Source organism: Stegostoma tigrinum, chromosome 17 (assembly GCF_030684315.1).
Source record: "Stegostoma tigrinum isolate sSteTig4 chromosome 17, sSteTig4.hap1, whole genome shotgun sequence".
Taxonomy (NCBI): Eukaryota; Metazoa; Chordata; class Chondrichthyes; order Orectolobiformes; family Stegostomatidae; genus Stegostoma; species Stegostoma tigrinum.
This window is the reverse complement of record NC_081370.1, coordinates 44086887-44108417: the sequence shown is the minus strand read 5'-3', so window position 1 is coordinate 44108417 and position 21531 is coordinate 44086887. Positions and strand designations below refer to the sequence as shown.

The 21531-nt window shown below is 39.1% G+C and overlaps 1 protein-coding gene across 4 annotated transcripts in view; it reads left to right on the top strand.

Annotated features, from left to right (window-relative positions):
• The window catches only part of cstf3 (cleavage stimulation factor, 3' pre-RNA, subunit 3), a 148428-nt gene that overhangs the window by 122332 nt on the left and 4565 nt on the right, over positions 1–21531 (top strand). For 3 of the 4 annotated variants that reach the window (XM_059652128.1, XM_048546022.2, XM_048546020.2), the window contains 14 exons: positions 5650–5682; positions 7094–7191; positions 7335–7401; positions 7495–7529; positions 7631–7757; positions 9264–9341; positions 9476–9638; positions 10176–10285; positions 12548–12664; positions 12779–12853; positions 14842–14985; positions 15081–15183; positions 18422–18491; positions 20746–20941. In XM_059652128.1, coding sequence (XP_059508111.1) covers positions 5650–5682; positions 7094–7191; positions 7335–7401; positions 7495–7529; positions 7631–7757; positions 9264–9341; positions 9476–9638; positions 10176–10285; positions 12548–12664; positions 12779–12853; positions 14842–14985; positions 15081–15183; positions 18422–18491; positions 20746–20941 — 1416 coding nt within the window. Of the gene's footprint in view, positions 1–666; positions 3942–5649; positions 5683–7093; positions 7192–7334; positions 7402–7494; positions 7530–7630; positions 7758–9263; positions 9342–9475; positions 9639–10175; positions 10286–12547; positions 12665–12778; positions 12854–14841; positions 14986–15080; positions 15184–18421; positions 18492–20745; positions 20942–21531 lie in introns of those variants that run through there. The other variant, XM_048546024.2, reaches the window with a different exon arrangement.

The window sequence follows — 21531 nt, the reverse complement described above, 5'->3', positions numbered from 1 at the left end:
ATGTGTTAAGTGAAACATTTTTACCCATCTCCTGGCAGTATTTGCATCTTAATTTGTTATGACCAGGTGAGATGGGGAATCAGCTTCCATCTTTTTAGTTGGTTAGTTGCAATAAATATTTTAATTTTTCTAGCACACAGCTATCAAATAAAATGCAAATTACCAAACTAAAGGCAATATTTTGGTTGAAAGATTTTATTACCAGATAGCCCATTACAAATATTAAAAATTGGCATTAACCACACTCAAACATGTATAAGTTAAAAACAGGAGAGGGAGTGTGTCCAGTACAGATCAGAAGATAAAGGCAATTGCTGTCTTAAGTTTTGGGTCACTCTCAGAATGTAAGACTTGAGTCCTAAAGGTTTCATTTCTTTTGCAATGGCAATGTTTGCAGACATCCTTGAGTTTTTGGTGAATGGTTGCTTTTTAGCAGCCACTTGGCTTTGAGAAAGTGAGAGAGGCTTCTAGATTTTTGTTTACTATTAATTCATATTCTCTTCTCACTTTCTGCTTTGCTCGAAAGCAGTTGCTTTAAATGTAGTTCCTTTCGGGTTCTGGCATCTGGCTTCGTTGTCTTCAAGCTGTAGGACCTTAAGGCAAATTTTCTTACTTGTAACTTCCAAAAATGTATGAATCAATCAAGAGACACAAATCATGTTTCACTGCCCTTTATAATGTTATTTGGGCCTGGTCTGATATTGTATACTGATGTTTCAGGAGCTTGACTCAGCATGGTCAAGTGAACACAGTTGCCATTTTAGATTAGTACCACAGTTCCATAGAGGTTGCCAGTCCTTCTGAGTTCCTCCTCAACTACTTGTTTTTATTTCAGATCTCTAGCATCTGCAGTAATTTATTTTATTTTAAGTAAGTAAATGTCCCTTTAAAAGTTACTTTCATCAGCAATGGTCTCAGATACTAAATGATCAAAGTTGAATATTGATAGTCGTATATCATAACATTTTTATATATGAAAGTAGAAATTTGCCTAATTCCATATAAAATTGTGGGAAGACCCCTTCTATAGAATATAAAGTAGGGAAACTTTACTGTTGTACTATACAGCATTGGTGAGACTACATCTGAAGAAATGTACAGCTTTGATTTCTGTATGTGTAAAAAGAGAAAATTACTTTAGAATCAGTTCACAGAATGTTCACACACCTCAGTCCAGGAATGAAGGACTTTTATTGTGAAGAAAGGTTGAATAGCTGAGGCCTATACTATTGGAGTTTTAGAAAACTGAGAGATTATCTTATCGAAACATATAAGATCTTGAAGGAACTCTATATGGTGGACACTCAGAGGATACTTCCTCTTGTGGGAGACACTAAAACTAAAGGTTTTAGTTTAAGAATAAGAGGTTTTCCTTTTATGACACATGGGAATTTTCTTTTCTCCAGGTCGTAGAAGTGTGGAATTCTCTTCTCCTGAAAAGAGTAGAAACTGGACTTTGACATCAATTGAAAGCTGAGTTATATGTATTTTTCATAGAGGGTCAAGGGATTTGTGGGGTGCAGATGGAAAAATGGAGCATAGACCACACTAGATCAGCCATAATCTTACTGAATAGTGGAATAGTCTCGAAGGGTCAAATAACCTGCCCTGCTCCTACGTTTGATGTTCCTATGGATGAAGCGCTGGAGTTATGTCCCTCTTTCTATTTATCTGTTTAGCGCTTCATCGGAGGCTCACTGATGATGTTACCTAGAATGGTGATGAAACGTCTGAAAAGTAACCTTCCAGCTCAGCGAGCAAACTCACATCCAGAAACTCAACCTGAGCTACAAATCTTCTCAAAACTCGCTTGATGTTCCTATGTTTGAGTTGAATTTTTCAAGTATCCTGACAGAGTCTGAACCAGCTGCTGATTTTCAAATCTAGCTCATTAAAAAACAGAACTAAGCACAAAGGCAGAGGTAAACTGGAGAATGTCCTTTGTAAAGAAAAAGAGGAAGACAAAAATCACATTCTTATTTAATCCCTTATTGCAATGGCAAACTCTTAAAGAAAAGTGCACTGTATTTGTGGAGAAAATGGCTTGCTGGATCCATGATTATTAATGATTCTTCAAAAAGATGTTTAATTAGATGAAGAAAACCCTCGGCTCATTTAAAAGGAACCTGGATCTGCACCGAAGGCTGTGACCTGCAACGCTGCAGGCCAGGCACTGAGAAGCGGGATTAGAATGAGTCGCTAGTTTATTCAGCAAGCGAAGACACACACTTGACTGGCCTCTTTCTGTGTCATAACTTTATCTATGATTTCTGTGATCCTAAGAACAAGGCAATACCTAATATGGTGAAATGGTAGAGGCGAGAAAAAGAAGAATTGATAAATGAATTGTTGGTGGATTATGTCTAAAATGAAACCCATTTTCTGAAGAAGCGCCAGAGGTTTCTAAATAATTGAATACATTTTTTAAAAAATCTCAGAATCTGAATCTAAAACCTGTGAACAATGTTCTGCACAAGGTTCTGCGTGCAAAATATCAAACTCACTCTCTGATTAGACAGCCATAGATTCTCGATCATTCTTGATCTGCCTTTCTCCTTTAAATATCAAGAGACTGTGTATATTTCCAAAATTTTCTTTTGTTGTGTTTCTTAACTCTCACAGCCAGCATTCTTGGAAGGGCGTTTGAAAATGCTACCAAGGCACTCAGGATCTTTCCTTGAAGCAGGACATCATTGACCAGGTGAAGCCTGTAAGCAATTATTCAAAATGGCAACAACTTGTCCGTCAGCTGCATCAGGCTTTCTGTCCAAACCTTAATGATGAGACTGAGTGGCTGCAGAGAAGGAAAGTAAATTAAGCCACTCCTGCACTCCAGTTTCCACAATCGTTAGGAGGACTTGCCCAATGTGTCTAAAAATGAGGGTCAAAAATCAGCCTATTTAGTTGCATGAAAACATTGAAAAAAATATACTGTATAAAATTTTAATTCATGGTTATGTACACTTCTGTTACAAACTCTTAAGACCATTTTAACTGGAAACTTCCAAAGTAAACTTAAGTTCTTAAGTCACAGCAGGGTTATCAGCCATGGTGCTATGGCTTTGTTATGTCTACCATTATCACAGCCTCTCAACCTGTAATGCAAAGAAACATTGTGCTTCAATCCATTCTTGGCCTCTGCTGCCAAGAGGGATCAAAGATATGTTTTAAGAGGGTGATTGAATTACATATGAAAGTGTAGTTTAATTATGTCCCATCTCATCTGAAGGCCACACTTGGTATTCAATCTCCATAAAGGCTATAACTGAATATTGACTAGTACTAAATATATACATGAATCTATATAATTACATTTGAAATAACTAAGCTAGTTGTCTGATATAAGAATAAAACTGTTGATGCCAAAAATCTGAAACCAAAACAAACTGCTGGGGAAACTCAGCACGTCTGGCAGCATCTGTTGAGAGAAAGTGGGGTTAATGCTTCAAGCTCAATGACTTTTCTGCTTTGCCATCTGTAGAAGTAGGTTGAGGTGAGGAGAGTTATTGAGATTTAATCAGGTCAGAAGTTCTCCACGCATTTAAGTTTCAATGGTAGCAGTGTTAAACCTTTTCCCCCTTTGCTTGTGAAAATAATACAAAACTTTCACCTAAACCATTTATTTAGTCTTGTTGGGTTTAACACATACCACAATGGTTTTCTGTTCTTCACTAAAAGGCAATTTAAATCTTGCTTCTCAAAGAGAAGTCATATCAGACTCAAAACTTTATCTCTTTCTTTTTCCAGAACATAGCCAGACTGGCTGAATTTGTGCAGCTGTTATGGGCGGCACAGCGGTTAGCAACGCTGCCTCACAGCACTGGTGAACCAGGTTCACTTCCTTCAGGCAACTGTGCAAACTCCACACAGACGTTCTCCCCATGTCTGCATGGGTTTCTGCCGGGTGATCTGGTTTCCTCCCACAGCCCAAAGATGTGCAGGTTAGGTTCATTAGCCATGCTAAATTACCCACGGTGTTTAGGGGTGTCTAGGCTAGGTGCATTAGCCATGAGAAATGCAGGGTTACAGGGATAGGGTAGTGGGATGGGTTTAGGTGGGATACACTTCGGACAGTTGGTGTGGACTCTTTGGGCCGAATGGCCTGTTTCTAGACTGTGAAGATTCTATTGAACTCTTTCTTTCTCTGTTTGAAATTTTGCTTTTTCCATTACCAGACCATGTCACGGCCCTCCCATTGAAATTGAGCACTCTTAGCTTGGAGCAGTAGGGTGTTTGATTTCATTTGTGCACAAACCTTTGGATCAAAACACAAGGCATTCTGTCCCTTTTTGAAATTCCATATCCTTGATGGCTGCAATGCAGTTATTGTTAGTTGTAAATATTAAATCATTTTAATTGTAAACCTTTTGCTTCTCGTCTCATCCAAACTATCAATATTAAAAAGGTCAATCAAATGTAGTTTTGACTTCAAGGTGGAAACCTTCAAAAGATGTCAGATATATTTAATGTATTTTTAAGCTTGGATGATATAGAAGGAGCCAACAGTTTATTGTCTTCACTTCACATTGGAAGAGATCAAACCTACAACTTATGCAGTGAGGAACAGAGTTGGCAGGTAAAGGAGTATACTCTTGTTGTTGACAAGAATTCCTTTTGATATTGCTGTCTTTATTTGGGAAACAGTAATTCACTGTGACCACATATGCGACATCTTATTAAAAGTTTGAAGTTTCATCTTTTGAAAACTGGAACAAGATAAATATCAGCTCCAGATTCTACATTGTTATTATCCGATTTGTGATTTGAAACTGAATTAATACTGTTTTGTGCCCTTTTGGAATCAAACCCAATCTTTAAGAGATACCAAGGTGTAGAGCTGGATGAACACAGCAAGCCAGGCAGCATAAGAGGAGCAGGAAGCTGACATTTCTGATCTAGACCCTTCTTCAGAAGGGTTTCTGAAGAAGGGTGTAGATCAGAAATGTCAGCTTCCTGCTCCTCTTATGCTGCTTGGCTTGCTGTGTTCATCTGGCTCTACACCTTGGTATCTCAGATTCTCCAGCATCAGCAGTTCCCACTGTCTCTCTCTCAATTTTTGAGAGACTAGTCATCCAATGGATCATGCTGATCTTATCATCTCCACTGCAGTATTTGTGTAGAGATGGGAAGTGTACTTGTCATCTGGTGTGAACTTTGAGTTTTATTAGAACATGGTAAATTGATGAAATATAATGTTGACAGAAAAATTGTTTTCATGAAGCACGTCTATAAATGTTCGTAATTGTATTTCAAAGTGCGGCAAAGAATTTTCTTATAGACCATTTATAGGACATAAAACAAGTTCAATGATTTAAATTTGAACACTGTTGCAGATCACTTTCTTTATTTGTCTTTTGTTAAAATACCTTAAAAAAAAAACCCAGCAATCTTCCCTTACTTCTGACTGTTGGAAATAAAAGCACACAACCATTGTCAGTTAAGGGTTACCTGAATCTGTCACAGAGATGATTGCTGCTGCATGTATATATCTTCGAAGAGAACATTTCATTGCTCAGTTCTTGACGTATAGTGTTCTAGTGTATCAGGTCCCTGAGACTATAACAGTACTGGAACTGTGTTTACTTTTGTTTATAACAGAATTTCTCTGCGCTGTAAGGTTTAATTATTAATTATCTTTTTTCAATACAGATAAAAGCAAAAAACTATGATAAAGTTGAAAAGGTAAACCTGTTTCATTTTTATCCCAGTACCCCTCTAGACATGGGAAACCTTGTTATTGTTGGTCTATCAGTAAGCCTCATCTTGTTGACTTCACAGCTTTAATTATTTCACAAGTCTTGTTGAGCAGTCCCCAAATCTTAAAAGTTTTTAAAAATGCTTTGTGAACTAGTAATTTTTACACAGACTGGTTTCGGTATGGATTGGATTCGCATGTATTAGTAATTCAGCAACTGTCTCAAAAACCAAGGTTAGACAGGAAACTTGTTAGCAATGGCTGAGCATTGATGCAAGATAAATGTTCTCCCAAAGTGAGCACTAAATATTTTCAACAGTGAGCTCTTGTAAAACATAATAACATTTGCATGTCAATTTGAGTTTGATTTCCCACAGATTATTTTGCCATGGCAACGAGGAACTGTTTGGGCTGTGGCTTTTATTTTAAAGGAAGACTTGCTATTGTTATGTTTCTTGACAGAGTATCATTGAACTGATCATCATGGAAAGATAATAAAATGTGAGGCTGGATGAACACAGCAGGCCAAGCAGCATCTCAGGAGCACAAAAGCTGACGTTTCGGGCCTAGACCCTTCATCAGAGATGGAAAGAGTTGGTTGCAACTTAATCCATGAATGATGTTTCCTTCATGAGATTGGGTCTCAATCCAATACACATGGTAAAGCGTCAAGCTGGAGGCGAGGTGCTGTGTCAGAGGGAGACAGCAATAAACATGGCATCTTAATATGAATAATGGCATTTTAGAAACATCCATCAGTCAGTTGTCATTTCCCTCAATAAGAGAAATCTGGGGGTGACCAAATACAGGTCTTTTAACATTAAGAAGTTTATATAGGAGTAGACAAATTATGTCAGGAAGAGTAAAGGTAGAGGCCATCAATATCGGACAGGTGTCCAGAAATTCAGTAGAAACTTCAGGAAGAATATTTTTTAATCTGAAGATTGGGAACTCTATTATACAAAGTGGTTGAAGTGTATAGTATAAGTACACTCAAAGGGAAAGTGAGTAAGCAGATTCAGGAGAAGGAAGTAGTGGATTAATTTAGAGTAGAATAAGGAATACTATAAGGGACTTTGAGTGGAGCAAAATAAGCACCTGAATGGGCTGTTGGGCTGAATAGCCTTTTATTATGCTGTATGTGTTGTCTTTCAGTGAATCAAATGCACATCCCTCCACTCTGTTTCTTAATCCATTCTCTAATAAAATCAGGCTTCTAGCCCGAAGAATACAATTTCCAAATTTTACTGTATATAAATATTGCTGCTTTGAACCAGAATAAAGAAAACTTGGTACCAGTTCCTCTTGGTCATGGAATAATTTGTGATCTAGGTGAGAAGAATGTTTTTTAAAACTTTTATTACTTAGATGACATATTTTGCTTTTATTTGTTTCCAGTTATTTCAGCGATGTCTTATGAAAGTTTTGCATATTGATCTATGGAAATGCTATTTGGCCTATGTACGGGAAACTAAAGGCAAACTTCCAAGTTACAAGTAAGGACTAGTTCAAAAACATTGATAAAATGCTATTTTTTTTCCACCTCAGCTTGTTTTGTTACATTAGAATAAAGTACTAAAACGTCCAATACAGAAGTATTCTATGTCATGTTATAATGGCTCAATTATTTGCATTTCAGAGAGAAGATGGCCCAAGCATACGATTTTGCTTTAGATAAAATCGGCATGGAAATTATGTCTTATCAAGTAATTGTTATTATTTACTTCTTTAAAATCTTTTTTCTATTAAATCGTGAATTAAGAACTGCATTAATTTTATTAATTGTAAATCTTCTACAGATTTGGGTTGATTACATTAACTTCTTAAAAGGAGTGTAAGTATTGCTTTTTTATATTCATTTGAGTTTTACTTTGAGTCAGAAATCTGAAACTTAATTATTTCTGCCATATTGTAATCATCTCGCCCTTTTAATAGGGAAGCTGTGGGATCCTATGCAGAGAACCAAAGAATAACAGCAGTTCGACGTGTGTACCAGCGAGGCTGTGTCAATCCTATGATAAATATTGAACAATTATGGCGAGATTATAATAAGTATGAAGAGGTAAAAACTTGTGCCCCAATTAATACTGTAAAGTTCAAGTAGATTTCAGCTGACTGAAATTTGCAGTTACAATCCAGAGGAAAAAACTGGCAAAGTTGGGGATTTGTCTAAGAAAAGCCCCCTGATCATTTTCAGTAATTTTGGTGTTAAATAGACAAAATAATTTTGTACTCCCATAGATGACGGCATTTTCTCAACTGCAGTTTATGGCTCCTCAGTTGGGTTTTTATTTCTATGCTTTTGTATCTCCAATACCAAATTTTCTCTTCCAAAATTCACATTTCTTTTCACTAATGTTTTTTCCACAAGCTGTGATAATAATGCTGTATTCATCCAACGTGAATGTTGTGGTGGACTCTGCAGTTGTGTTAAGAGTTATGGCCTGAACAGGGCATGCATCAAATCTTAAGATAGCACAGCTAAGAAGGAGACCTCTCAGTTCATCATGTCAATGAAAACTGTCAACGAGTAACACGCTCCCACTCTATAACTTGCTTCTCCTATTTCTCCAAGTATTCATCCGATTTTCCTTTTAACAGCATCAATTAAATTTGTATTTACATCTCATTATGTTATATATTTCAAATCCAAACCAGTCCTTGCATGAAAATGCTATTATTATTAATGTCAGCTATCATGCTTTTGGCAGTCACTCAAATCTGAGTCCGTTTGTTTTTGCCCTTTTAGCCTTTGAAAACAGTTTCACTTTATTTATTCTTCTCTAACTGCTTCATGATTTTAAAAGTTCCCATCAAATTTCCTCTTAGATTTTTCAGTTCTAAAGGAAACAGGCTTGGCTTCTCCAGTTTAGCCACCCATTTAAGTTTTGGTTGAACCCATCAATAGATCTGTGTCCATTTCAAATTGATCAACAACTTTAAAACAGCAAATGTAGGATTTTCCTCTAAATATGCAAACTCATTTTGCACACACTTTTCTAAATCTGCATTGATTTGACTTTAGTTTCATAGTACGGACAATTATGTATTTTTTTCATCAAGTTGTTAGAGTGCCTTAAAAAGACATCACGTTTTGTTCAACTACGTACAAGCTCAGTCTGTCATTCCGTATCATGATTGTAGTATCTGATAATGAGGCCTGCTTCAGCAAAATGTGCCATGCCATGCCGATAAAATGAAAGTTGGGACGTTTGCAAAGTCCATCTGACAACTGCTTCAGATTTCTTATGTCAAATGCTAATACAGTACTACAAAGATTTTCAGAAAATCAGGTTTCTAAAGTGACGTGTAAATTTTTTTACATTACAGACTAACTGATGTTAAGAGGGCATTCAAAATGAAAGAAGCATATTGAGCATTTTTCACTAATGAAGTCTGCCTTAATAATGGAGTCAATGGATTTGCAGACTCTGTTAATAGCTTACTTTTGAAATTAGCAGCTTTTGCAGAACTAACAATTTTGTATGCCCTATGTGAAGTGCAATTTTTGGAATTTTTAGCAATGAAAATAAAGTTAATTTCAGCATTGTGTTCTTTTCCCTCACAGAGCATCAATATTCACCTTGCAAAGAAAATGATTGAAGATCGTAGCAGAGATTACATGAATGCTCGGCGAGTGGCAAAGGTATTTCCGTTTTCTTTCACAATTGTTGTATCAAAGTTATTGAAACTAGAAAGATTTTAAAGCCAAAAGTCTATTTTGTTTTTTGTTTGTAAATTCAAGAAATGAATTCCGAAACTTCTGTGCTTTTCTTACAGGAATATGAGACTGTCATGAAAGGTCTAGATCGTAATGCACCATCAGTCCCACCACAGAACAGCCCACAGGAAGCACAACAGGTTGATATGTGGAAGAAATATATTCAGTGGGAAAAGAGTAACCCACTTCGCACAGAAGACCAAACACTAATCACTAAACGAGGTGCGACTACTTAACAGGACCAGTGCTGTATTGCATATGAGTATTCTGGTATACATCTGGTCATTTGTATCACCAGTGTTTTGAACAACTTTGTATGTTAGTTTGTTTTCATAATGGTTACTGCATTAAGTTCTGGAATTTATGCCACTTTTATACCTCTCCTTCCTTTTAAGACATCCTTTAAAATGCACCTCTTTGATCAAGTAGTTATTCACTTATCCTTGTATCTCGTTACATAGCTCAGTGTCAAGTTTTATTTTGATAACATTCTTGCAAAGCACCTTAGGATGGTGACTGTGTTAAAGACACCATATATATGTAAATTATTGATGCATTGTTTGTAAAGCATTTGGAATGTCTTAGACGGACAGGCCACAACCTTTCTAACTTGGGAAAAAGGGTAGGCCTTGATGAAAATTCTGCTTAAGAGTCATTATCTGTAAATAGAGGATTAATATTAATATCTCATGGTGTGGAAAATCTACTGTAGAAGTAATATTTTTGAAGATTCTAAAGAATTATATGTGTTTGTTGCAGTTATGTTTGCCTACGAACAATGTCTGCTAGTTTTAGGACATCATCCAGATATCTGGTACGAAGCTGCCCAGTACTTGGAGCAATCGAGCAAATTGCTGGCAGAAAAGGGGGTAAGCCAGACAATCAGTTTGTCTTGTTTAGTTCAGTCAAATCAGAATCAAGAGTATATGATAATATTTGTTTTTAATGTTTTTACAGATGTGTGTAAGGCCATTGTACTGCTGAATACCCTAAAGTGTCAACTACAAGAGAATTATTGTTTCTAATTTAGTAGAGAGTGCTGGAAAAATAATTGCAAATTGTTTTGTAGAATTGTTTAGAATAATGTGAGCTCTCCCGAGTCCATTGCTTAATATTCCCTGACTCGGAACATTGTAATCAACCATGCTATTCAAAAGAAACTGTCACATCATTCTCTGTTGCAGCATGCTTCGTGGTCTTTTTGTAAAACTGTGCTGACAACAGCATGTTTTGACCAACACTAGTGTGTTATATCTAGTGATGTCTGAATCTCCTTGGCAACAATTATTGAATGCTTGTGTTTGGCTGTTTCCCTGAGCTCCTCCATTCCAAAAATCAACTCCTTCAGAAAGGGCCATTAGCTGTCTATCCACTAGCATTTCCATTTCCAGTGCATGTCGCTGTTGGTATCTGATCCTTTACATTATTGTGACTCTTTATTTCTGGCTATTACTTTCCTTTTTTAAAATCTCCCATTATGTAATATGAGTGGCACTAACAAGAATTTGCTGTCAATCCCTAAATACTGTATAGAAAATGGTTGTAAGTCACCTTTTAGACCCTCTACATTGTGCAAATACAATCATTGTACCTTTTAAAAGTGATTTCCAAGCTGTTAACTGAGCAGTAATGAGGAACCAGCAATGTTGTTCCAAGTTTAGATGATGTGTAGCTCAGTGGAGAGCTGATGTTCCCAAGAGTCTGCTATCTTTGTTCTTCTAGGCAGTGGAGGTTTTGGGTTTTGATAGTGCTGCCTTAGAAGCGTTGGTGAGCTGCTGCATTGCATTCACAAATGATACCTAGAGTACTGAATCTCTACAGTGTGGAACGAGGCCATTCGGCCCTTTGAGCCTGCACCAACCTTCCAAAGACCATCCCACTCTCACCCAGCTCCCTACCGATCCCTATAACCCCTCACTTAACAATCAATGTACCTAACCTGCACATCTTTGGACTGGGAGGAAACTGGAGCACCCAGTGGAAACTGACGCAGAATGGTGGAGAATGTGCAAGCTCCACGCAGTCAGTCACCCAAGGCTGGAATCAAGCTCAGGTCCCTGGTTCTGCAAGACAGCAGTGCTAACCACAGAGCCACCATGCTGTAGTTTTTATTCACATGGCCTGCTATCCTGCAGCTTGCTACTGTCCTTTTTGCATTTAGCAAATGCAATTTACCCACTCTGTGTAAAACCCAATATGACTGGAAATGTTTTCCGATTTTTCGTCTCTCCCTTTCCATTTGCACACTGAGGTTGTCTTCCTATCTCTGCAAACTGTTACAAGGATCTGCACTCCTCCAACCCTGGTTGTTGTACATCCATAATTTAATCGCTGCATCAGTGGTGACCTTACACTCAGCAACCTAGGCCCCAAACACTGGAATTACCTTCCAAAATCAACGCCACCTCTCCACCCCTCTTTCCTTTAAGTCACTCCTTATAACCAACCACATAGAACGGTGTAAAAGTTGAATTGTAAAAGTTGACAGGTGACGTTTTGCTGAAAAATTCAATATTTTTCACGTAACTCATGTGGAAGTCAACCTTACCTCGTCAGGGATCAAAGCCAAAACAGTTTAGAGCCAAAGTATTGATGTTTAAGGTGGTTTAGGATACTAAAATTTAAAAACTTTCAAAGTCTATTTCATCGCATTCATGAAATAGTGAGGTTCTTCTAACTGCCTGGTTAGATTAAAATAATAGTTGGTCTCTTTTTTTTAACACACTTTTTAAAACTTGCCTCTTTAACTGAGATTTTGGTCACTACCCTGTTGATTCACTTCATGTGGCTTCGCGCTAAAGTTTATTTCATTATGTTTTGGAGAAGCGTCTTGGGATTCCTCACTAAACATTAAAACAAATGCAAGTTGTGGTTTTTGGTTTGAGCAGTTTTTTTTTCTCTTTAAAAAAAGCCCTGATTAAGTAACCCATTTGCTTACGTTGTGCTAAAAACGTGGTTTATTTTCTGTAGCCCTAATATATATCTTCTAAGCTGATATTTTTGTGATGCATAGATGATTTTTCTTTGTTCTTGTGATTCTTTCATACATTCGTATCATAATTCCAAATGTGAAGAATGGTCAGCAGTGGTTTGTTTGAGGAGCTTTTGTAATAAATATTGCTTTGTGGCAGGACATGAATAATGCAAAACTGTTCAGTGACGAGGCTGCAAACATCTATGAAAGGGCCATCAGCACTTTATTAAAGAAGAACATGCTGCTTTACTTTGCTTACGCAGACTACGAAGAAGTGAGTAAAGATTGTGCTGCCGTATAGTACGTGAAGCAAATGCTGCTTTAATCTTTGCTTCCTGCTCTGTCTTTTAGTAGCACAGTTAATGGGCATGCTTCTGCTTTTTTCAAGAGTCGGATGAAATATGAAAAGGTACATAGCATATACAATAGGCTCTTGGCTATTGAAGACATCGATCCAACATTGGTGAGTGTTATTTGTGCTTATTCTCAGTTTACGAATAAGAATAATGACATAAATATTTATATCATCATACTAATTTAGAGATTTATGGAAACTGAGAAAGAGGTTTGGGTGTGTATGAAGTCCAGGAAAGAATTTGAAAGGAGTGCAACATCTGCTTTAAAAAATGCATGAATATAGAGAGAAACATTAGAACAAGGGTAGGCCTTCTGTCCTTTGAGATTGTACGGCCATTCAATTAGTTGATTTGTGTCTTTCATTTGCTTTTCTTATCCTGTTACCTTTAATAACCTCAAATTTATGGCACTTGATTTGAGCGCTTAACCAATATGCAAGTTTATTTGGTTGTTATTAATAATATTTTCCTCTTGTCACTTTTTTAATTTGCCTTCCCCATCAATTTGTACTGTTGTAATTCCAGACCAAGGTCACCAGTTTATCTCAGAGATAATGGGAACTGCAGATGCTGGAGAATCCAAGATAATAAAGTGTGAAGTTGGATGAACACAGCAGGCCAAGCAGCATCTCAGGAGCACAAAAGCTGACGTTTCGGGCCTAGACCCTTCATCAGAGAGGGGGATGGGGTGAGGGTTCTGGAATAAATAGGGAGAGAGGGGGAGGTGGACCAAAGATGGAGAGAAAAGAAGATAGGTGGAGAGGAGCATATAGGTGGGGAGGTAGGGAGGGGATAGGTCAGTCCAGGGAAGACGTACAGGTCAAGGAGGTGGGCTGAGGTTAGTAGGTAGGAAATGGAGGTGTGGCTTGAGGTGGGAGGAATGGATGGGTGAGAGGAAGAACAGGTTAGGGAGGCAGAGACAGACTGGGCTTGTTTTGGGATGCAGTGGGGGAGGGGAAGAGCTAGGCTGGTTTTGGGATGCAGTGGGGGGAGGGGACGAACTGGGCTGGTTTTGGGATGCGGTGGGGCAAGGGGAGATTTTGAAGCTGGTGAAGCCCACATTGATACCATTGGGCTGCAGTGTTCCCACGGCAGGAGGCCCATGATGGACATGTCATCTAAAGAATGGGAGGGGGAGTTAAAATGGTTCGCGACTGGGAGGTGTCCATCATGGGCCTCCTGCAGTGCCAAAATGATGCCACCCGAAGGTTGCAGGAACAGCAACTCATATTCCGCTTGGGAACCCTGCAGCCCAATGGTATCAATGTGGGCTTCACCAGCTTCAAAATCTCCCCTTGCCCCACCGCATCCCGAAACCAGCCCAGTTTGTCCCCTCCCCCCACAGCGTCACACAACCAGCCCAGCTCTTCCCCTCCCCCACTGCATCCCAAAACCAACCCAGTCTGTCTCTGCCTCCCTAACCTGTTCTTCCTCTCACCCATCCATTCCTCCCACCCCAAGCCGCACCCCCATCTCCTACCTACTAACCTCATCCCACCTCCTTGACCTGTCCGTCTTCCCTGGGCTGACCTATCCCCTCCCTACCTCCCCACCTACACTCTCTCCACCTATCTTCTTTACTCTCCATCTTCGGTCCGCCTCCCCCTCTCTCCCTATTTATTCCAGTTCCCTCTCCCCATCCCCCTCTCTGATGAAGGGTCTAGGCCCGAAACGTCAGCTTTTGTGCTCCTGAGATGCTGCTTGGCCTGCTGTGTTCATCCAACTTCACACTTTATTATCACCAATTTATATTTTGTTCTGATGAGGGACCAAGAATTTTTACTTTTAAAGTAGACAAAATGTGACATCAAGGTACTTACTAAGAAAGTAAAACCTCAAGATTCCATGGTTTTAAATAATACTTTATTACACAAGTTAGAATAGTAATGCATTCACAACCTGTTTCTATCATGAGGACTATATTCACCACACCCTTCTTAATCACTAAATATTGAGGACAATTTTTAGTGCCTTCTCTGTTAGAGATTGGTTGAATTGGCATTAGGAGGAGACATGAATTTTGTGGTGCAGGACCAATCACACTAGTAATTTTAAACTAGAAGTGCATGATTTATTTTTAATATTTGGTTTGAAGGTTTACATCCAGTACATGAAATTTGCACGAAGAGCCGAGGGTATTAAGTCTGGTCGATCCATATTTAAAAAAGCAAGGGAAGATCCCAGAACACGCCATCATGTCTATGTGTCTGCTGCACTCATGGAATATTATTGTAGTAAGGTAGGCATTTCTATTCTATCCTGAAGCTCTTGGTTCTACAAATATATAGGAAGTTTCGTGGTATATGTAACTGCTTTCTCTGCCCCTTTTTTTAGGACAAGGCAGTAGCCTTCAAGATATTTGAGCTAGGGTTGAAGAAGTATGGGGACATTCCAGAATACATATTGGCTTACATTGATTATCTTTCTCATCTGAATGGTAAGAACTGTATTCCATTTCTCAGATGTGAATAATTGATGAATAACATTTGGGTTATTGAAATATTGCAAGAAAATGGCATTGAGGAGAAGATCACATGATCTGGAATGGAAGGACAGGCTTGATGAGCTGGTCTGCTCCTGTTCTCATGTGGGAGAAGTATGTTGACAGATGTGCCTGCTTCTAAAACTTGTTTTTGGAAGTCATTTGTGAACTTTATGCTGTGTACATTGCAATGCTGCAGCAGCACTAAATTAAGCCTGCAGAATTTGCTGGGTCTTTCCAACAATTGGTAGTTAGTACGATTGAATAGGTTTCACCTTGCTGCCAACTACAAGAGACTTGCAGGCCAAGAGCACAGATCTTGAACAACATAAAAACAATTTAAGAATCACAGTATGTCAAAATGAAAAGAAAAATATTCATATATCTTCCCACACATCCTTAATGGTAATGTACCATTATCAATAATTACAACACGTTGACGTGTTCCTGTAGCAACTTTAAGATAACAAAGCTGACCAAAGCATTTGGGAAGATCACAAAATAATAGAGGATTTAGAGAGTTGGTCTAAAAAGCAGTGTTGAAAGATGTAGATTTGATCTTTTATGTTGACTGTTAAAAAGAAAGGAAAGAAGACAAAAACTTGAAGGAAAGTTGCAGACAGTGGCCTGAAAGGGCCTGTAGGATGCTTCATCAGATAAAGAACAATAGGTGCTGTAGGAGTCTGGGTTTGAGGAATCATAGGTTATGGGTTGGAACATAGGATTAGAGAAGGTTACAAAGCCAGAGCCAAATGACAACATGAAGCTTTTGACAAATTAAGACAATGATTTTGGTTTCTGTGTAGCCAAAATTCAGCTTTCTTGCTATTTACATTATAGAGCCATAGATCTCTTCAGCATGGAAACAACTCGTCCATGCTGAACAGAGATCCTAAATAAATCTAGTTCCGCTTGCCAGCATTTGACTCGTATCCCTCTAAACCCTTCCTATTCATGACCCCATCCAGATGCCTTTTAAATGTTGTAATTGTAGCCTCCATCACTTCCTCTGGCAACTCGTTCCATACACACACCACCCTCTGCATGAAAAAGTTGACCCTTAGGTCCTTTAAATCTTTCCACTTTCACCTTAAACCTAGGCCTCTAGTTTGGACTCCCCCACACTGGGCAGAGACCTTGTCTATTTATCCCATCAATGTCGCTCATTTTATAAACCCCTATAAGGTCACCCCTCAGCCTTTGACCTCCAGTGAAAATAGCCCCAACCTATTCAGCCTCTCCCTATGGCTCAAACCCTCCAACCCTGGCAGCATCCTTGTAATCTTTTCTGAACCCTTTCAAGTTTCATAACATCCTTCCTGTAGCAGGGAGAAGAGGTACTTAATTGAAATGAATAACTGATTTTAATTATAATGTCAAAACTAATTGACTGTTCTGTTCAAATATTCTGAAAATTGAAAAGTGTAGCACTAATTAAGTAAAAATCCGAACATCTTTGAAAAGATATTTTGTTTACGAAGCTATAGTAAGTACTGTACATTACAGTTTGTTTTGGGGAAATGGAGAGATTCTAGGCTAACATGAGGGATGGAGTGGTAACCCAGCTATGAATAATAGTTTAATTGGTAGAGGGCGTGAGAATGGCCAGGGTAGCGGAAGTGGAAGTGTGCAGTCTTAGTAATATTGGAACAAAACTTTGCATTTTCAGGTCAGTTCTTGTTTGAATGAGATGCTAACTGATTTAGCTTAGCTTAAGTGAGAGGGCAGGGAAGAAACAGGATCCCATGAAAGATACCAAATAAGATGTCATCAATGTTCCCAGTGAAGTTCCGGATCATATAGGTCGAATTTGAAAGCTGAGTACAGGATTAAGGATAGGATTCTTGGCAGCGTGGAGGAACAGAGGGATCTTGGTGTGCAGATACATAGATCCCTTAAAATGGCCACCCAAGTGGACAGGGTTGTTAAGAAAGCATATGGTGTTTTGGCTTTCATTAACAGGGGGATTGAGTTTAAGAGTCGTGAGATCTTGTTGCAGCTCTATAAAACTTTGGTTAGACCGCACTTGGAATACTGCGTCCAGTTCTGGGCGCCCTATTATAGGAAAGATGTGGATGCTTTGGAGAGGGTTCAGAGGAGGTTTACCAGGATGCTGCCTGGACTGGAGGGCTTATCTTATGAAGAGAGGTTGACTGAGCTCGGTCTCTTTTCATTGGAGAAAAGGAGGAGGAGAGGGGACCTAATTGAGGTATACAAGATAATGAGAGGCATAGATAGAGTCGATAGCCAGAGACTATTTCCCAGGGCAGAAATGGCTAGCACGAGGGGTCATAGTTTTAAGCTGGTTGGTGGAAAGTATAGAGGGGATGTCAGAGGCAGGTTCTTTACGCAGAGAGTTGTGAGAGCATGGAATGCGTTGCCAGCAGCAGTTGTGGAAGCAAGGTCATTGGGGTCATTTAAGAGACTGCTGGACATGCATATGGTCACAGAAATTTGAGGGTGCATCCATGAGGATCAATGGTCGGCACAACATTGTGGGCTGAAGGGCCTGTTCTGTGCTGTACTGTTCTATGTTCTATGTTCTATATGTGATTTGAAATGAGTAGTTTGACAACAGAAAAATAGTTGTGGAATTAAAAATGATGACAGACAAGTAGGACCTGATCCATTGGCGTGTGCTTAGAAAGTGACTCCATAATTGCTGATATTTCCCAAAAGCTACAAAAAAATAGGAGAGAAAAAGGGATCAAGGGTGGAATCTGGAGATACTCTGGCGATGACAGTGAGAAAGCAAGAGCAAAGGTTGCTGCTAGAAATAACACTGGCTCAAATGGAACTGCGGAATTCAAACCAATCAAGAGCATTTCTCGAAAGGTAGGCAACAAATGAGCAATGATTGACCAGAGCGGGAGAAAACAGCTCTTCATTGGCAGAGATTACAACTTGTGGAGCTGTATATTTTCTGAGGAAGGGTCACGACCCAAAATGTCAGCTTTCCTGTTCCTCTGATTGTGCCTGGCCTGCAATGTTCCTTCCACTCCACACCTGGATGACCAAACCTAAAACTTCAAGAATTAAATAGAATATTCAGCACAGAAATTAGCATCTGGCCTAACAAACTAGCATTTTTATGTTTCATGCGACCAACCTTCTTATAAGAATCTTTCGATATAATGTTCTGTATCGGTCTCAGCACAGTTGTGTATACTAACTGCATTTGTCTACATTACAGAGGACAATAATACCAGAGTTTTGTTTGAACGTGTGCTGACATCTGGATCCTTACCACCTGAGAAATCTGGGTAATATTCCTGCCCTTAAATCAGCATGTAGAAAGTTGAATATTTTTAAATGTTTGATTGTTGAAGTGAATTTGATGTAAATTTTACGAGGTTCTTATTTAGTAATAAGCAATCTTGAGGATTTAATAAACTACTATTTTCAAGATTTTAATTTGGAATTGCATTCTTTATATGATGTCTTGCCTTCTCATGGATCATCATTCACAATCGTGACTCAGTAGAGTACTCAATACAAGCACAGTAAACTACTTCTTAATTGAAACCATCTGATAATTTATACCAGTGTAACATAAGTAATTTAACATGACTAGCCTGCGTGTACACTGAGGGTCAATAGCACATCTACATTCTGGGATTACAGTAATGGTGTAGTGGACAGTTTTATTTATTCATTCACAGGAAGAGGGTGTCACTAGTCAGGCAGTATTTATTGCCCATAGCTAATTGCCCAGAAGCCAGTTAAGAGTCAACCACATTGCTGTGGGTCTGGAATTACATGTAGGCCAGACCAGGTAAGGATGGCAGTTTCCATTTTTAAAGGACATTAATGAACCAGATGCGATTTTTCCAACAATCAACAATGGATTCACATTAGATTCTCAATTCCAGATGTTTACTGAATTCACAATCCACCATCTGCCATTGCAGGATTCAAACCCAAATCCCCAGAATGTTAATCTGAGTCTCTGGATTAACAGGCCAGCGATAATAACCCTAGACCATTGCATCCCCTGTGAAAACTGTTATCTCAGAGTACAACAGGACCTTGGCTCAACTGATCAACGGAGTGGCAGATGGTGTTTAAGTTAGATAAGTGTGAGGTATTACATTTTGATAAGGCAAATCAGAGCAGGACTTATTCAGTTAGAGGTAGGGTTCTGGGCAGTGTTGCCAAACATAGAGACCTGGGGGTGCAGGTGCATAGTTCCTTGAAAGTGGAGTCGCAGGTAGACTGGATAGTGAAGAAAGCATTTGGCATGTTTGCCGTCATTGGTCAGAATATTAAGTAGAGGAGTTAGGATGTCATGTTGTAGCAGTATGGGAAAACTGGTGAGGCCATTTTTAGAGTACTGCATATAAATCTGGTCACCCTGTAATAGGAAATATGTTGAGAGGGTGCAGAGAAGATTTATAAGAATGTTGCCAGACTAGAGGGTTTGAGTTATAGGGAGACGCTGAATAGGCTGGGGAGCTTTTCCCTGGAGTGCTGGAGGATAAAATGGGCATATATTCTATTCTACTCTGTCCCTAGAATTGACTGTCTTGCTAAACTATTTGAGGGCAGTTCAGGCTCAGTGAAGTTACTGAGAGTCATAGAATTTCTACAGTGTGGAAGCAGGCCATCTCAGTGAGTCCATACCAACTCTCCAAAGAGCATCCCTCCTAGGCCCAGATCCACACCCCTACCCAATCCCTGTAACCCAGCATTCCCCATGGCTAATCCGCTAGCCCGCACATCCCTGGACACTATGGCAATTTCCTAACCTGCGCATGTTTGGACTGTGAGAGGAAACCCACACAGACACGGGGAGAATGTCCTAACTCCATTTAGACGGTTGCCTGAGGCTGGAATCAAATCCGGGTCCCTGGTGCTATGAGGCAGCAGTGCTAATCACTGAGCTACCTGGCCACCCCATCTGGACTCTCATGTTGGCCAGACCAGATGAGAATGCCAAAATGCCTTCACTAAAGTAAACCAGATGCATATTTAAAACTGGGCCTCTGGATTACTCATCCAATGACACAGCCGTCATGCCATGTCTTCTCTGAAGTAATAACTTTCAAATGGAAATTGAATAAATATTTGCAAGGAAAAATTTGTCAGACTGTACAGAAAGGGCAAGAAGAACAAATTTTTCAGGGAGCCAGCACAGGCTTGATAGGCTGAATTGTCTTCTGTGCTGTGTCCTGGCTTCTAGTCTCCAAGTTTTTATTAACATACTTTAAGTGACTGTTAATGCAGATTGTTGTTCTAATCAAAAGTTTAGTCAGAAAATTTAAAGATTTGTAGCTTGAAAGGGAGAATTGAAGATTAGAAATGGTGTTAAGTGCCGTGATGTGCTGATCTTTGTACTGGGGTGATTGACAGATTCTTCTGTCAGCAGGGCCTATTTTAGAAGACGCAATATTAGAGAACTGCTGTATTTTACACACACTTTCTCGGCGGTGAGGAATAAATTGGAAACTCTCAGACAGCGTGATTAGAACTATGCTAATTCTGGCCTTTCCTATGTTGCTCCCATCAAAATTGCAGAGAGATCTGGGCACGATTTCTGGCATTTGAAAGCAACATTGGAGATCTAGCTAGTATTCTGAAAGTGGAAAAGAGGAGGTTTGCTGCTTTTAAGGAGGAATATGAAGGCAAGGAAACGGCCTTACTAGTGGACAGATACAAGTTCATGGACCTATTTCCTTGTTCCAATAGTGAACTTAAAGCCCTTGGATATAAGGTATGTACTTCTGCACTGTTGAATAAGATTCAGTTCTTGCGTTCTATCACATGTCAAAGTGTGGTTACTTTCATGACTTTTCTTTGAATAATGGCATCAGTGTCTGCTCGTGAGTTCGTATTTTGTTTCATAGTCTGCCAGCTGGTCCTATGGTGGAGGATGTTTGAGTTACTATTTTTATGAGCACCAGAACCTTCTGGTTTGTTTGGCCAGTTTCTCTAAAATTAAACTTCCTGGTTCTTTATAGGGGGCACTTTCTGCAAGCTTGGATCACTGCATTTACTTGGGGATCATCATCCTTTTAGAACAAGAGCAAACAAGCCTTTGAGTTACAATCAGATCTTGTCTTTCGTCTGGTATCTACATACCTCTGCTAATTACCATAGATGTTTATCAGCGATACTTCAAACTTGAAAAATAGTTGATCAGAATTAATGGAGAAAGGATGTCAAAGAAAATAGCAAGCATTTCAGAATTTTTGACATTTGTAACTAGGATGCTCTGAATTATCAAAAATGCTAACAGCAGAACCTTTCACAATGTCCTGAAGGAAACCAGGTACCACAGCCACATTACCTTCCTCAGCACCT